A 17690-nucleotide genomic window follows, 5' to 3' on the forward strand; every position below is an offset into this window, starting at 1 on the left:
CCTCGCACAGAAACGAAGACCCAACACAGCCATAAATAAATAAATAAATAAATAAATAAATAAATAAATAAATAAGAGAGTCATTTAAAGAAAGAAAAAAGGAAGAGAGATAGTACCAGGCTGGACAGGCAAGAATCCTCCCGGCCGGAATCAAGCCCGGAGGGGCTCCAGTTGGCTCTAGGGCCGCACCCGTGGCTCTCTCTAGCATGTTAAATTGCTAAACATAAAAGGTAAATACGCACATGAATGGAAAGCAGTCAACCTTAGAATGCTTTGAAAACAGAGAGGCTTCCTGCCCTTAACGGGAGCACAGAGGCCCACAGCCGAAGAGGTGGAAGTTGGTGGAAATGTTTCTGGATCATCATGTGAAACAGGCTGCTCTGGCCGAAGTCCTGGGGCAAGGACAGAGGGGCCCAAGGGCTCCATCGCACACACACTATGTTTGGCTTCCTACTCTGTAAAGGAGCAGGGTGGGGGGGAGCAAGTTGCAAGGGCCGTGAGGATGATACCTGGTGAAGCCAGAGCGGCCTCCTAGGACCACCAGACCACCTCACTCAGATGTCTGCTAACATCTTTCCTAAGACAACCCATCCTTGTAGGGACAAACTGGCGGTGACATTAGACTACGTTGGTGAGAAGCTTTTCCAGGGTGGCGGAGGAAATGGCCAGTTCGTGGTGTGGCTGTGACCTTCAGAATCCTGGGTAAAGTGTAAAGATGGGACGTGGACTGGAACCAAGCCCTAAGGGACCCTTTGAGCACGTCCAGATGGATTTCATGCGTTACAATTACGCTCTAGTAATAGTATGTTTACTTTCTGGATGATCTGAGGCAGTCTCTTGTTGAAAAAAATAACAGCACTCATAGGAGCTAAAATACTATTAGATTTTGTGTTCCTTATTTAGGATATTCCAACTTATTATTATTTTTTGAGGTACGCAGGCCTCTCACTGTTGTGGCCTCTCCCATTGCGGAGCACAGGCTCCGGACGCGCAGGCTCAGCGGCCATGGCTCACGGGCCCAGCCGCTCCGCGGCATGTGGGACCTTCCCGGACTGGGGCACAAACCCGCGTCCCCTGCATCGGCAGGCGGACTCTCAACCACGGCGCCACCAGGGAAGCCCCCAACTTATTTACTTAGTAACATACAGACACATTTTACTGGGTGAGTTATTCAGGAATTACTCAGAAATATCACAGTCTTTATTACCCCTAATTTTTCTTAAGAAATAAAAATGAATTTTTCAGAACTTACTGGAAAGTCACCATTTACAGATTTTTTAAAAAAATAAATTTATTTATTTTAGGCTGTGTTAGGTCTTCATTGCTGCTCGCGGGCTTTCTCTAGTTGCGGCGATGGGGGGCTACTCTTCCTTGTGGTGCGCGGGCTTCTCATTGCAGTGGCTTCTCTTGTTGCGGAGCATGGGCTCTAGGCGCGCGGGCTTCAGTAGTTGTGGCATATGGGCTCAGTAGTTGTGGCTCACGGGCTTAGTTGCTCCATGGCATGTGGGATCTTCCCGGACCAGGGCTCGAACCCGTGTCCCCTGCATTGGCAGGCAGATTCTTAATCACTGAGCCACCAGGGAAGCCCTAGAGGTCTTAAACTGAGGTTTTTAGAGAACCCCCAAAAGCAGACAGTTCCACAGAAATTGACTGTTACTCAGGATTCTCAGAACCGGCTGATGGCTACACAGAACAGAGAGCTTGTGCCTAAGACTACTGGAATAAATTCTCCTGGATGTCTGTAACCACTGATTTCCACACGCTCTTTTGCATACCTTTGTTCTTCATTCTTCGGGTCACGTTCTCCCACCTTATGCACTTAAGGTTGTACACTTCTGCTTTACCCTATCATGTTTCCCTTACAAATAATTCACCTAGATCTAGGCCTTACTAGTGACAACCACCATCCTGATTCTTTTTTTGTTTTTCTTTAATAAATTTATTTATTGATTGATTGATTTTTTGGCCGCGTTGGGTCTTTGTTGCTGCGCGCGGGCTTTCTCTAGTTGCGGCGAGCGGGGGCTACTCTTTGTTGCGGTGCGCGGGCTTCTCATCGCGGTGGGCTCTCTTGTTGCAGAGCACAGGCTCTAGGCGCGTGGGCTTCAGTAGTTGTGGCACGCAGGCTCAGTAGTTGTGGCTCACGGGCTCTGGAGCACAGGTTCAGTAGTTGTGGCGCACGGGCTTAGTTGCCCTGCGGCATGTGGGATCTTCCCGGACCAGGGCTCGAACCCGTGTCGCCTGCGTTGGCAGGTGGATTCTTAACCACTGCGCCACCAGGGAAGCCCCTACCATCCTGATTCTTTAAATCGGTTCTCCCAAGCTATTGCTAGGGAAGCCAACTTTTAAAATGTTATAAAGTATGTTACACGGACGTAATTATGATCCTCTTTGTAGGCAACACTTAAAAAAGGAAAATGCCCTCCCATCAGGAGAGACCAGTTCAGCTGTCTTGCAATGCATTTGACCGTTCGTCACAACACCACCCACAGACAATACACCTACAGCTCCACTGAGGTTGACCCCGTGTCTCACATGGACATGGGTGCCACCCCAGGACCTCAGCTAACTGCCCCGTGGGTCTCTGAGACTGTAATAAGTGAATGACTCCCCAGTACCCTCAGTGAACGATGCCTCCTTGCAAAGCATCTAACGGGACATAATAATACCTGGTGAAGCAGACGGTGGAGGCTCTTGGCCCCAACCAGAGGGACTAGACAGCTTTAGTGGTCATGAGAAATATGTCCCTCACTTAGGGTGATACAGCGAACAATACAGCCTAGGGCATGGCGTGGGGGGCAGGACAAAGCAGTCTGACTGCCTAGTGCAAGTAGTTATAGATAATAGTATGACCTTGGATCTTCTGGGCAACCAGGGGAGTTTGTGGCCCTGCCGGCACCTCATTCTGAACCTGGATTCACAGTACAGGTGAGGTGGAACAGTCTACTTCAAGGCTACATGAGACAGCAACCTGCATACTGAGGACTTAGGGAGCAGGTGGGACCGGTTTTCCCGGTCAGCCCTGGGAACGCTTAAATCATGGCTCTAGAGGGCCCTCCTTCCAGCACCTTCTAGTAATGCCTGCAGTCACACTTGTCTGTCTCATCATCCCACGTCTACTGTCTAGAGTATCAACTGCTTTCGCGTAGTCACAGCCCCAGCAAATGGCTCAGAGACAGAAGTGGGATAAAACCTCCCCGACTGACTGTGATGATCAGACCTCCACCGATGACCCTGCACAGAGGCTGGTTTGGTGGCAGTGGTGAAGATCTGGACAAGCCCTGGTGGCCTCTCCCGCAGCAATGACTGAGGAGGGGCGACCAAAAAGGGGACTGAGAATTAAAAAACCAACAAAGAAACATGTCCTCACATCCCTAGAGAAAGCCTGTTCCCGATCGCTCTGGTCATCAGCAAATACCAGACCTCACATGACCCTAATAGTCAGTGGACACACCTCGGAAAGCCAATCAGTCGATGAGGGCACGGGCTTGGAAAGTCAGCCAGCTCTGGGCCGGTTCACGCAGCGATCAGGCCTCTGAGGCTGGTGTGAGCCCAGTCTCCCTCAGCGCCCTGCAAAGGCATGCTGCCGCGACTGACGTCACCTGCCTTTAACCAGCACAGCTCCACACGAGCTCTTCCCCCAGACTCTAGGCAAAACCAGCGGTTTGCTTTGCTCAACAAGACTGCCTGAGCAGCAGAGCAAGTCTTACTTAAGTAAGCAATAAATTCAGCTGTCTGACCTCGGGCTACTAAGTGATGGTATCCATTCTCTGATACTTTCATTCATTCATTCAACAAATCCTTCACCGAGTGTCTATGACTGCCGGGCCCGTTCTAGGTGCTGGGGATACAGCAGTGAACTAGACAGGCGAAGAATACCTGCTCGGGCGTGCAGAGTGTGTGTTCAGCGAGGACAGACCGACAACGCCCCGCGGCAGCCAGTGGCTGCGATGGGACGAGAAGAGCACGGGAGAGCCAAGAGGCGGAGGGTGTGCAGAGCGGGGCCGGCTGTTGCTCCAGGTGTGTGGTCAGGAAGCCCCCCACCCCAAGCAGACCCCTGCAGGGAGTGACGAGTCCTCTAGGCTAAGAGAAGAGCCCGAGCGTGGCTATGTTGAGGTCGGGGGGCCGCACCTGTGAGGTCAGGGAGGCTGGCACGGGGTGGGTGGGGGTGAGGGTGGAGGGCAAGCAGGCCGGGCTGCAGCAGCCTTTGGGCCATTCCAGGAACCCAGGCTTTGCTTCTTCTGCACGACGAGGACTCCCTGGAGGGCTCTGAGCCGAGAGAGATGAACTCTTAGATCTAGAAGGCTTACTCTCGAGGCCCTGGGGATGCTGGAGCACGGCGGGGCAAGGGCCTGAGAGCCGCTCCTGGGACCCAGTAGAGGCCCGGCACACAGCAGGTAGTCAGTACGCATTTATGGAACCAGTGAACGTGGACTGTCCAGCACTCAGCCGAGCGGTGCCCCAAGGCCCCAGAGCTCAGCAGCGGAGGGCGCGGGAGCCCTGAGCCCTCTAGGAGGCCCGCCCGTTGCCAGGCCAGTGGCGGGTGCACAGACCCAGCGCTCCCCAGTCCAGGCCCCGCTGCTGCTGCACCCCGTGTAGCCACCCCTCCCCTCCCACCAGCTTCCTTGGCAGGACAAGGGGAGCTGGGGCTACGGAGGCCTCCGCGCTCTGCTGCTTCTAAGTGTCAGCTCCTCCCGAGCCCACAGCTCCGGCTGCGCACGCTGACCCCCAGGTCTCCACCTCCGTGCTCCCCGTGCCACCCCCCCAAGCCCGTTTCTGTGCCTCTGGCTGACACCCAGTGCGCTCTCCCCGCTGCATCCCCTCTTCTTCTGTCAGCCCTCATTCCCAGCAGCCGTATCCCAGCAGCAGAGAGCACCTGCCCAGGAGCCCCAGCCATCCAGGCACCAGGGGAGGAGCTGGCACCCAGGCTCTTCCCAGGGGTCCTCGCGCTGGCTCGCCCCAGGGCACTCACCCACGCAGTCCTTCCGGTTCCAGTGGAGGCGCCTCCCCGGGGGGCAGACGCATTCGTAGCTGCCCTTGGTGTTGACGCAGCCCTGGTCGCAGCCCCCGTTGTTCACGCTGCACTCGTCCACGTCTGGAAGCACAGGCAGGCGTAAGGGCAGGAGGGGGGGCTGGACGGTCCAGCCGAGGCCACACCCTTGGGGCTGGCAGGGCAGGACCCACCCAGGACAGGAGGGCCGAGAATCCCCTGACCCTGACCCCAGCCTGATACTGTCACTGGATGCAGACGTGTGGTCGCACACGACACGCACGCGAGCTTGCGCACACCCAGGGCTCCCGCGGACACCAACACACAGCCCTCCCCCGGGAACCTCAGTGGTTTGCTGAACTTGGGCAGCTGAGCCCAGACTTGGGGGAGGGCAGAGAAATGGCACACAAGATAAAGCTGCAGCCAGGTCTTGTGGGGCCGGAACGGCCAGCACCGGCCCCGGGGTCCTGAGGCCGTATCTCGCTGCGGGACTTCGGACGTGCCCTTCCCAGCCAGTTTCCCTCCTGCACAACAGGCACCTGGGCGCGGGAAGTCTCCCCTGAGGCCCCGCCGTCTTTTGGGCCAAAGACCTGTGTGCAGAAGCTGGTGCCCAGGTTTTTGGGAGTCCCTCGAGAAGAAGCTGCAGCTCACCCCACGAGCCACGCCCCTAGCACCAGCTGTGCCTGAGCCCACCTAAACTTCACAGCTGCCCAGCAGAGGAAGTGTGGCTACCACCAGGTCAAAGGTAAGGGAGAGACACCAGGGACCTCAGGGCCATTCTTGACACCCCTGCCAGCTTCAACCCCCAAGCCTGTACATCTCCATGTCCCATCATCCGTGGCACCTAAACGCATCTAGAACCTTCCCTCTCTCCACATCCCTCCCCACCCTGCCCAGGCTCCAGTAGCTCTCACTCCCATGCCTGGAGCCGTGTCCCCACTGGTGCCCTGGGTTCCGCTCTCCTAAACACGTGGCAGCTGGAGGGACCCCGCTACATGAACTTGAGCCCGTCACATCCCCGCATAAACCCTCCAATGGCTTCTCATCGCTCTGGGAATAAAGCCACAAGTCCCCTGGGGCTCACGAAGCCCCGTGTCCCCTCTGTCTGCATCTCCCACCGTGCGCCCCTTCCCTCATGGGACTCTAGCCCCACTGGCTGCCTCGCGGCTCCTCTGCCTCAGTGCTTTTGCACACGCTGACCCCTCTGGCACGCTTCCCCCACCGTGACCCAAACACTCCTCCTTTAGGAGCCCCCCATTGTCCCCACCCTCTGCCCTTCTCTGTTGTTACCCCCTCCACTGGAATGAACTGTCTGTGCGATCCTCTGGGCAGCCATCCTCCCTTCCGGACTGGGGTTCCCCAGAAACTGCTGTTTCCAGGCCCGTGTCCACAGCCTGGCTGAGGCCTGGCACCCAGTGGATGCTCGCTGCCCATCCCCCCACCCTCCTGCCTTACCCACCAGTCCCTCCCAGGCCCGTCAGAGTCAAGGTCAAGGTCGGGGTGTGGGGTGCAGTGCAGGTGGCCGTGCGGCCGGGCGCGTGCCTCTGGGGGGAGGTGGCCCTGGCGGGCGAGCTGCAGACCTCCGCAGTGGGTTGTCCCATAGAGTGTGTAGCCGCGGCGGCACAGGCACTGGAAGCTGCCCGGGGAGTTGATGCAGATGTGGTCACAGGTCCGCTCGAAGGAGCACTCGTCGATGTCTGCGTGGCCACAGGGAGACAAGGTTTGGGAGGAGGTTCAGGGTGTGGTGGATGGCACAGCCTGCCCCTCGCTCAGTCACTCAGTCACTCCCTCCTCCGGAGGGAGGAGCGGGCTCTGCTACCTACTCGCTGGGCCGCCTGGGACACGGGCCGACCCCTCCCTGGGCCTCAGTTCCCGTCTGTGCCCGACAGTCCTGGGGCCCCAGGCTCAGCGCACAGCCGACACACAGCAACGTCAGACTTCGTGTCCCCGCCCAATCTTCCGTTCTGTCTCCATTAGCCTCATGTGTCTGGGTGAGAAGCTGCCTCACATCTTTTCTGGAGGTGGGCAGGGCAGAAATATTTTGAGTAGAAGGGATTATTACGAATCTCTGCCATTTTGATATCTCCCATTCCAGCGTGATTAGGGTAGGTATTTAATCCACACCTGCAGGAAACTAACGGGCTTGCCTGAGGAAGGGGCTGAACTGGGACATGAAAACAGAGCACTGGAATGCCGACCAAAGTGTGTTCCCCCATCACCCCAAGATGCCTCTGGAGAAAATGGGGGAAAACAGCACAGACAGAAAGGGGGGTGGGGGTAGGGAAGATGCTACCCACGAGGAATAACAAAGTAGCCTTGACAGCATGTGAAATTTGATTCTGACCACCCTGGCAGCCAGGGTGAAAAGGGAACGAGGGAGGGCCACAGAGTGCTTGTTACTGGAAAGGAGGAAATGAACTACGTGTTTGCAGGAGACAAATCCACCCTGGCCGTAAGTTCTGAGCAAGATGGCCCCCATGGGACAGTTGATGGGGGTCCTGAGGGCAAGGCAGACATTGACCTGCCTCTCTATGGGCACTGTAGTTGGAATGTATTCTTTGAATACATTTGCTCACATGACTACAGATGCACTCATAACATATGTGTTTGTAATAACACTAGCACGAGGAAGGAATCACCGTGGATGCTCAAAGGAAGATGTGATTCCTCCAGGGGGCGGATCTGGGAAGATCTCCTGGTGCCGTGGCACCGGGGCTAGACCCTGAAGGATGGGGCTAGCCTGGAATGAAGGAATGAGAGTGGGGGAAGGGCACTCCGGGCAAAGGCTGGGAGGCGGCAGCCGTGGATCCTCAGGGATCGTGTGGAGCTCAGGGGGGCTGGGGAGGTGTCTGGGGTCCCCATCCCAAGGGCCCGGAGTGCCTGCTGGAGCTGGGGACCCAGGGGCTGTGCTGGAGCAGGGGTGGGCCGGAGTCCCCAAGGGCCTTGCAGAGCTGAGTCAGGAAGAGGGTGGAGGAGACTCGGCCAGAGCCCGGAGCAGTCCTGCCATCGCCTCCTCCGCAGCCGCTGCTGCCCGGCCCTCTCACAGGGCAGCTGGGGATGCAAAGCCAAGGGCCCTCCCTCAGCCCTCCACAGAAGGCGGCAAGGCAGATGGAGAAACAAAGTCAAAGTGCGGAGGAGCCTTGATCGGAGCCTGGACAGGTGCCGTGCTCCCGGTGGGCCCCTGTGCCGAGAGGAAGACAGGGCCAGGTCACCCGAGCAGGGAGGCAGAGGCCGAGCCCGGGGGAGGGGGGGAAGCGAGGGGCTCAGGTCCCATGCTGAGCCCCGGCACAGGCTGGCCCTGGACCCTCCCTTTCCAGCCTCTGCTCTCGCCTTCCTCGGGGCCCTCGGAGCCTCGTGCTGCCCCAGGCCAGCCTCTGAGCAGCACGAGGCAGATGCCGCAGCCGCAAGCCAGATGCGGCCCGGTGCGGCCTGTGGCTCCTGGGACCTCGTGGAGACGGAACGGCGGGACGGCAACAGGGTGACAGCGATGGAACTGAGCCAGCCCCCCACCCCCGGCCCCTCCCTCTGCATGTTTCCCCGAAGCCGGCTCCTTCTCAATGGCCTCATCTAGCTCCACGGGGCTCCCTGTGGTTCCTCAAACCCCCTCAGCCCAACAGCGCCACTTCCCGGCTGGGTTTACGTCCCCGGCTCCTCCTGGAAGGTGCCTATTCATCCGGCAAGCACTTCACCAGTGTCCCCTCCCCCAGAGCCTTCCCTGAGCCCTCTCCACTGCCCATCCTCTGGGCTCTCACTGCATCCGGGCGTCTGCGGGACTCGTCCCGGGCTGCGATGCTCGGCTTCTGCCCGGGTCTCTCTTCCCATCACCCCGGCTCCCGGCAGGCGCCCAGGGAGGGACCCTGAGGAAGGGCTGCGGGAGCACGCCTGCCATGTGCCGCAGCTTCCACCAGGTGGCAGCATCCACCCGGCCTCTGAAGCCCTGACGGTGGCCCGGGAGGCCCCCTCCGGAGGGAGGAGCGGGCTCTGCGACCTACTCGCTGGGCCTCCTGGGACACGGGCCGACCCCTCCCTGGGCCTCAGTTCCCGTCTATATCAGGGAGAGGCGGGACTGGATGGCTTCTCAGGGCCCCGAGAATCATAAAGGACGGGAAGACAGGAGGGCAAGCGCACAGGCTAGGGACACGAAAACGACCCCCGGCCCCTCAGGCCCGGCCCAGCCGGCGGACAAGCCCACCCCGGGCTCGCCTACCCTCCTGGGAGCCTGTGTGGCCCGAGGGGCGCGGGACCCCACGAGGACGAGGGCGGCTCACCTTGGCACGTCCGCTCGTCGGTCAGCAGCTTGTACCCCTTGCGGCAGCCGCACTCGAAGCTGCCCACGGTGTTGCGGCAGAAGTGGTCGCAGCCTCCGTTGTTGACCAGGCACTCGTTGATGTCTGCGGAGCCAGGCGGCAGGAGGAGGCGAAGAGAGGGGGCTGGGCCGCGCTGCCCGGCCGCCTCGGGTCCCCCGGCTGAGCCCAGGAGGGGGGCCGGCTCACAGCCGTGGGGGTGGGAGGACGGGAGACACCGCTCCCCCCGGGACTTGGCGAGCCTGGCGTTTGTGCGCCGAAGGGAGGGGAACTGGTGTCTGCGGTGCGGGGCCAGACAGCAGGGACCGTGACGCTCCCACGCCGCCCTTTCATCCCCGGGGAGGTGCCAGGGAGGCAGGGAGGCCGGGAGCAGGGGGCTGCTTCCCGGCGGCTGTGACTCTGGGCTGGGCGAGCTACTGGACCCCTGGGGCCTCGGCTCCCTGTCTGTTAAAGTAAGGATCAGAGGCACCCCTACTTGGAAGGACACCATGAGGATGAAATGAGATAACATGCCTAAGGCGCCGGCGCCCAGTCAGTGCCCAAACAACTCTTTAAAAAGTGGGTTTATTGCTCCTGCTTTACTCACGGGGAGACCGAGGCCGGGGAGGTAACTGGCTCCAGGTGCTGCGGCTGGTGGCGGAAGCGGGCGTTCCTGGGCCGCCTCCCTTCCCAGCCTGGCTCCCCCCGCTCCCCCTTCCCCATGCCTGCCGGTGAGTTTGAGCTGTTTCTTCACCCAGCGTGTCACGAGGTGCGGCTGCACCCTGAAGGCCCCCCAGCGCGACCCCCCCCAAGCACCCCTGCCGGCTGGCCTCGGCTTGCACACCGCTAGCGATGGGAGCTTCTTCCCTCACGAGCTCCCCCAGACCCCCCATGAGCTCCCTCCCACCCTCCTTGCCCGGCTCCCCTGGGCTTGCTCCCGGGCTCCGGGTCCATCTGGCAGACTGAGTTGTCAGAGACCCTGTCCCTGGGGTACCTCTTCTCGCTCCGAAGCTCCCCTTGGGCTCCGGCCCCCGGGCCCCCCATGCCGGTCACCCCCCTAGACCCAGCCCAGCAACTGGAAACAGAAGTAGGAGATGACGTCCAGGAAGGTGTCCCCACCCTGATCGGAGGAGGGCACCAAAGGAAGCGGTGAAAGAGGCACCCCCCGCCCCCCGGCAGAGAGGGAGGACCTTCTGTGCTGGTCGCTGGCCACATCTTAACAGAGCTACTGACTCAGACCCCAGCACCCGCGGAGCCTGGCCGAGTGTGAGGCCCGGACACCCCCGGCCCGTGAAGCTGGCGCCACCAGTTGTCAAGCTCGGTCTGTCCCCACCTCCCCGAGCCCCGCGGAGGGGACTTGGTCCTATTCCAGAGACCCCGGCCTCAGGCCCAGCCTCTCACCACCTGCTCCTAGCTCTTTTCCTCAGACCGAACAGGCTGGACTTGACACCTGCTGAAAAGTCCTATGGCAGCACCCCCACAGAATGCTCCTCACCCCAGAACAAACCCCCAAACATCAGGAGGACGGCGGGGGCGTTAAAGAGAGCAAGGCTGAGACCCCTGGGCGGGCCACTCTCGGAGCCTTTGCGAGGGGAACGGGCCCAGCAAGTCGGGCAGGGGCAGACCCAGGGCTGCTTTCCTGTGGAGGCCCGGCGGGGGCTGGGCTCTGGGGAACACGGGACACCCGGGGAGTGTGCCCGCCACCTCCTTGCCCTTGGCCAGCCCCCCCGAGGTACCTCTGCCCCGAGGACCCATTCTGTTTGTGCATGCTGGCGATTTTGGCGCCAGGAAGATGGGAAGGGCGGGCAACCCGAGGCGGCCCCACTAAGGGAGGCCGCTAGGGTGTGCGTGACCCTGGCTCCGCCGCTCACGGGCTGGGCCTTCACCTCCCTGCACACAGGAGGTGTTCTACGTGTGCACCAAAATGATGGCTAAAAACAGAGACCGCTCAGCACTGGGAACTCTGCGTGCGCTCCGAAGCCCGTGCTTCAGGAACAAAGCGGCCTCAGGATGAGCCCACGCCCCAGAGGAAGTAGCAGGACCCTCTGGGGGTCACGGCACCTGCTGGGCATCACCTCGTGCTGGCGACCGGGCCAAGCGCTTTCTGGCAAGGTCTCGTGTGATGGTCAAAACAACCCGAGGCCAGATCTCCCACTTGCCAGGGGAGGTCACAGCTCCACGCAGAAGGCCGACTTGAGCCCAGCCCCAGGGGTCTCCAAAGACGGCCCCGCCAGTGCAGCACGCTGGCCCTGCGGCCTTCAGAGGAAGCAGACCTCAAGTGCAGCGGGGGCCGGTCCAGGACAGGGTCTGGGGCTCTCCGTCGCCCCCTCCCCTGGGGCTTACAGGAAGACAGGGGAGATTCTGGCTAAAAGCCTCTGACAGGAGAATGGAGGGCCCTCTCAGCTCTGTGACCCTGGGCAGGGCAAGGCACATCTCTGAGCCTCAGGCTCCCCATCTGCATACTGGGCTGCTAGCAGGTACCTCTCCAGCATCATTCACTACGACTGAATGTGCAGATGGGGCTCGCCTCCTTGGGAATGCCTCGGGCCTTCTGGAACCCCCTACTCCCATCCCCTACCCCATCTGGGCCTGGCGGCTAAGGGGCTGTCATAGCAACTAGACAGGAGGTGCGAGGCGTTGCTTGCTTGAGGCCCAGGCTGGTGTAGCGGTCTGCCTGGGGGTCAGAGTGGGGGAGGCCCCGTCCCAGGCTCTAGCCTCAGCTGTAGTGAGGGGGCAGTGGGCTCGCACGGCCCCTGGGCCTTCATTCTGATGAGCCTCTGCCCCCTCTCCACCTCCCACCCCTCCAAGACCCCCCTCCTTCTCTACTGTGCTCCCACGGGGCCCCGCCAGCGGCCAGCAATCCCCTACCCGGTCACAGAGGCTCACAGTCTCCCCTCCGCAGCCTGGCCCGGCCCGGCGGCCCTGCCCTCCTCTTCTCTGCGCGCTTGGATCCTGCCTGGGCAGCCCTCACCCCACCCTGCCCGGGGGACAAGCACCCCCTTGGGAAGCCTTCCCTGACGTTCTCTCCAGAGTTAGCTGCTCCCGTGTCATGGGACCTGCCCTCAGGGGGATGACAGACGGGGCATCTGGCTCCCACCTGGAGCCCCAGGTCCAGCGTGAGGCCTGCACAGGATGGGGCACTGAACGAATGGATGAATGAATGAGTGAATAAGTGAGCTGGGGGGCTGAGAGAAGGTTAGTGGAGCTTTCGATGCGTCACCCAATGTTCGACCATCAGTGTGTGTTAGGCGGAAAGGCGAGGGGTGAGCTATAGGAACACGCAGTAGGTTGACTGTTCCTGCCTGGCAACGCAGGGGCCACGTGGATGAGGGTTTGGGGTGGAGCACAGGGAGGGCCTGTGGGAGTGGCTGGCATCGCCCTGGGGCAGCCTAGTGGGGAGGGCAAGCTGCTGGGCTGGGCTGGCCGGGCAGGGGGCAGGTGAGGGAAGGGGGCAAACAGGCGGGCTTGGGGGCGGTTCTCCCAGACTGTTCTGGCAGGTGCTGGGAGGAGGGGCTGGTGTCCCTGAGGAAATCCAGGCTCTGGCTCAGGAAGTTGAGGCCCCAGACCTCCCTCCTCTCAGAAGGGCCAATTAGCAAGGTGCCTGCTTCCCAATATCAAGCAGGACAGCGCCAAACAGGGAGCCTTGAGACTGGACTGTCCACACTCTTGAGACAAAGCAAGGGCATGGGGCAAATCCTGCAGAGCCCCCCATGGTCCTGATGTCTTAGGGCAGGCCTCCACCTGCCCACGTGATCCCCGTCCGTCCTGGGTTTTCAGCTCTGGATCTTCCAAGACCTCCAGCCATTGGTCTTGCTTAGCAATGACCTTCTGGCTTCCAGAAAACACTGAACCTTTGATATCCTCCTCTGAGACCTGCCAAGACCAGGGCGTGCACGCTGACCGAGGAGCCAGAACCCCAGGGCCAGGGCCTCGGTTTGTCGGGGATCCCCAGCTGGCTTGCCCCCCGCCTCGAGCCCCCGCACCCTGCCCCGCACCCCTCCAGCCAGGCCCCGGGAAACTCAGACTGTAAGCCCAAGGCTCTAAGACACCAAACCCTGGGGTCTCGAGGTCAACATTTGGTTTCCAGGGTTCCCTGATCTGAAGACGCTGTGACGTTCATACTATGTAGTTCTGGACCAGTCCCACGATCCTCAAATTCTAATATGCATAACAACATCCAGACTGCTCTTCTCCACCTCCACTGCCACTCCTGGCCCCAAACCATTGTCACCTCGAGCCTGTTCTTCCAGACCCTGCCTAGAAACCCATCCCAACAGTGGCAGGGACTGTCTCCAAACGAAAGCCTGGCCTGTGCCCCCCTGCCCAAGAGTGTCTGGGGCCTGGCCGAGGCTCGCAGCATGAAGGGCCAACCCCTTCTCCTGGACCTCCCCTGAATCTTCCCCAGATCTGGGAACACAGGCTGCTTTGGGTCCTGGAACACCAGGCCTCTGCGCAGCAGTCATGTTGCCTGGATTAGAGCCTCTTCCTCCATCCTCCCTGCTCTCCCTACCCCCTGCCCAGACTTTAAAAATTAGTCTGTCTTCTTTACTCAATAGAAGATCCCTGGGCACAAGGAAGTTCTGTTTCATTCACTGGTCTCCCCTGCACTTGCACACAGGAGGAGCCCAGAAAACCCACATGGTGCATGTGTGAACGAGAGGACTTCCTGCCTCCAGGGCAGTGGCAGTGAGGAGGGCTGGCTAACGGCAAACAAGCAGCTCTGGGTAAAGGGCCCAGTTGTTTCAACACAGGAAACATGGTCGGAGGCTCAGACTGGCGGGCCTGGGGCTGTGTGGACAGCTCCCTTCAACACCTCCCCCTACCCCAGACTCAAGGTGGGGTGAGGATGGATGCCCCTCTCGCCAGCAAGGATGGGCAGGGAGCAGCAGTCAGCGTCCCCTTAGGTGCTCCTTGGGGGCCATGTGACTGCCGAGGCCCCTTTCCAGCCCAGACTGGTCAGCTCCCGGCGGCGAGCTCCTGGCCTCCAGTCCGGAATTAAGCCCTGCCCTGCCCCTCTGGTGCTGCGTCAGCGCTGTGCCTTGGACGGGGTGTGGGTGGCCCGATTCTACCTTCTTTTTTTCTTTTTTTTTCCCGGTACGCGGGCCTCTCACTGTTGTGGCCTCTCCCGTTGCGGAGCGCAGGCTCCGGACGCGCAGGCTCAGCGGCCACGGCTCACGGGCCCGGCCGCTCCGCGGCACGTGGGATCTTCCCGGACCGGGGCACGAACCCGTGTCCCCTGCATCGGCAGGCGGACTCTCAACCACTGCGCCACCAGGGAAGCCCTCTACCTTCTTCTGTCCTGGCTCCAAGGGCAACTGGCTGGGTCTGCTGTGACATCGCTGGGCTATGAGGACGGCTGGGTCTGCGGTGGACCCTGGCCAGCCCTCCTGGCATTAAGCCCAGGTGGCGAGGCCTCAGAGAGCCCCCGCCCACCCGGAACACACCTCGCTCTAAGTGGGCTGAGCGGAGGCTACAGAAGGGCTTTATTTTCAGATAAATAGGTGGAAGAACGGTTATTTCTGTCAATAATCACTAGGTTCTTCCCAGCAGAGCAGCTGGGGAGGAGAAGTCATACGCTGTCTATTTTTACAGGCTTCAAAAGCCCATCTCAGACTATTTAAAATCACCCTGAGCCTCTGCTGTCAATCTTCTCACCCACTGGGCTTTGGAAGTTCTAGCTCCTTTGCCTTTCCATGCTGGCCTCCGGGCCTGCCCACTTCCTGGCAGGGTAATGGGAGGAGGGCAGCCGGCCTTGGCAGGGATCTGAGGGCTGGTCTGGGGAGTGCTGAGGGGCTGCACCTCACTCCTCGCAAGGGCTGACTCCCGGCCCAAGGCCCGCAGCTCTGGGGGCTCCATAACACCCCAGGTCTTTGTCTGGGCTGGTGCCCCCGTGCTGCAGGGCCGGCCCCTTCAGTCCTAGGGCTCAGCCAGCTCTGGCTTCCCAGCCCCTTTGCTTCCCGTTTCCTGAGGGGTCCCCAACACGGCTGCGCCCCCGCAGGCCCTCAGGAACCTCGGAGTGAGCCGGGGAACGGTGGGCAGAGAAAGCTCACCCTTCTCTGGCTTCCAGCAGCCGCAGACCGGCCCATTCCTGACCTTCCCAATCCCTATTCCTAATTTTGCATCCTTAGTCCTTCGGTTGAGATCGCCTCGCACACCTTCCCTCTTCCTGTGACGAGGACACACGGTGTCCTCAGTTTTCCAACGCCGACAAGAAGACCATCCTGGCCTGGTCCGAGCCCTGTGCCCTGCTGCCCCCAGCTCTGCAAAACGCACCCCGGCTAAGGTGCGCGAACACAGGAACCGGCCTCGCCCTGCCCCCCGGGAGGCCGCAAGGAACCTCTGCCGGCCTGGGAAGCCCGAAGTAAAGGTACCCCGTTTGTTCAACCCAGGGTGAAGCCACATTCTTTGATATCAGAGCCCCGCTTGAACCTGTCAATATACAGTGGAACCGGGGTTCCCTTGAGCCTTGCTGGGGAGCGCTGGTGCCGACGCCCCCTCTTCTCAGCTTCTCCAACAGAAACGCACGTGACAGCTGACCACCCCCGCCCCTGAAGCCACATGTGGTCGCACACCCAGCCCAAGAGCGCCGCCCTGCTCCTGCCCTGCCTGCACCGCCCGGGGCCTGGCGAGGGAGGTGGTGCACACTGACCTTTGCACGTCTTCCCATCCGGCTGCAGCGTGAACCCAACCGGGCAGCTGCATCGCACGCCGGTGGCCGTGTCCTTGCACGTCCGGTCGCAGCCTCCGTTATTTACTGCACACGTCTCTGAGGAGGGAAAGAGAAAAAGACACTTCTCAGTCTCCTTGGACAGAAGCTGCCGCCTTTCCCCACCTGTGGGGGGATCTCCTGAGACAGGAGACCTGAGTTCAAATTCTGGCTCTGGGGACGTCCCTGGCGGTCCAGTGGTTAAGACTCCGCGCTTCCAATGCAAGGGATGCGGGTTCGATCCCTGGTTGGTGAACTACGATCCCACGTACTGCGTGGTGTGGCCAAAAATAAATAAATAAATAAATGTTTCCAATGCAAATTCTGGCTCTGATACACTCTAGCTGTGGGGCCTCTCTGAACCTCAGGCTCCCCATCTATAAAATGGGAGAATGACACTGCTTCCCCTCTGATTATGATGGATGGGAAAACTGCTTGCAAACCGCAGGGGGCGGTGCCAACAGGGTCAACACCACCACCAGGGCCAGTGCTGAGATCGGCCGGGCTGGTATTTAACCGCCCAGGGACAGATTCCTAAACCCTTGCCTTGCCTGGACTTGGACTCCAAACCCAGACTGGCAGTTACTGGGGCTCCCGAACTCGTCTCAGCGCGGAATCGCTCGTGGCCCTGGCCGTGGAGTTGCAAGGGGAGGTTCCCAGAGCCCGCACACCATCCATCACCTTGATGAGGCTCTCAGCCCAACATCTGTTCTCGCTGAACGATAAGCCAAAGGCGTCTGTTTTTTGTCCACTTGAAGCTAGTCTAGTGCTTTTTTTTTTTGCTCTTGCAAATTCAAAGGGCTGGAGTGGCTGGGGCCCAACTCAGGTCGCTGGGTTCGTCGTGCGGTGAGAGTGAGCCTCCCCAGGCCCGGAGAGGGGCTGGCAGAGCCGGGTCACCGGGGCACGTGGAGGATCCTAGTTCCCGGGCCTCTGAGCCTTTCAACCCGGGTTTATTCCTGAGCATCTGGCGTGCTTTGATGTTGTGGGAACTTCCCTCTCCCCTTTGCTGCTAGGAAGGGAAGCGCCAAGGGCCCCCACCTCTTATAACCTGAAATCCCCTGCCTGTCTACCGAGGCTGCCCCTGGCTGCCTGGCCCCAGCGGGTCTCTCCCCAGAACTTTCCCCCTACCCCGTTTATTCTGTCTGTCCTTCTGTGGTGTCTGCATTCCTGCAAGCTGCATTCCGTTTCCTCCAGGAGGAGTTTGGGATGAACACAGGAGTGAATGACTAAATGAATACGTAGCCCCAGTTGCCAGGAGTCTCTGCTGCTAATGTCTTTCCTTTGAACTTCAACTTGCAAGGGGTGGGCGGAGCAGGGAGAGGAGGAAACCGGGCTTTCCCTCTGTGTGTGTGTATGTGTGTGTGTGTGTGTGTGTGTGCGCGCGCGCGCGTGTGATTCTGTGGGGTGACCACGATGGCGGCTGTCCTTAACATCCTGAACTCGGGGCCTGCCTGCTGCACGGGGCCGCTGCCCGTTTTCTGGAGGTTGAAGTCTTCACCACGGTAGGACAAGCTGTAACTGCTACCGCAAGGCCAGTCTCCTCGCCCCTGCCTCTTCCCAGGCTTTCAGCGTGTCTCCCCATACTCTAGCCCTCCAGCTTCTGTCTGCCTGCTGTGGGGCATGTTGCCCGGTGGCTGGGAGGCCTCCTGCCTGCTCATGGTTCAAGGTCAGCGCAGAGACCTCCACGAGGAGCCTCCAGATGCAGAAAGGAGGC

At 60.3% G+C, this 17690-nt stretch overlaps 1 protein-coding gene across 2 annotated transcripts in view; it reads right to left on the reverse strand.

Moving 5' to 3' along the window:
* Window positions 1-17690, reverse strand: part of SCUBE1 (signal peptide, CUB domain and EGF like domain containing 1) — a 137741-nt gene that overhangs the window by 25208 nt on the left and 94843 nt on the right. For both annotated transcript variants that reach the window (XM_024127391.2, XM_024127390.2), the window contains 4 exons: window positions 15920-16036; window positions 9256-9378; window positions 6568-6684; window positions 4970-5092 (listed from right to left, as the gene is read on the reverse strand). In XM_024127391.2, coding sequence (XP_023983159.1) covers window positions 4970-5092; window positions 6568-6684; window positions 9256-9378; window positions 15920-16036 — 480 coding nt within the window. The remainder of the gene's footprint in view (window positions 1-4969; window positions 5093-6567; window positions 6685-9255; window positions 9379-15919; window positions 16037-17690) is intronic.

This window comes from Physeter macrocephalus, chromosome 6 (assembly GCF_002837175.3).
Source record: "Physeter macrocephalus isolate SW-GA chromosome 6, ASM283717v5, whole genome shotgun sequence".
NCBI lineage: Eukaryota > Metazoa > Chordata > Mammalia > Artiodactyla > Physeteridae > Physeter > Physeter macrocephalus.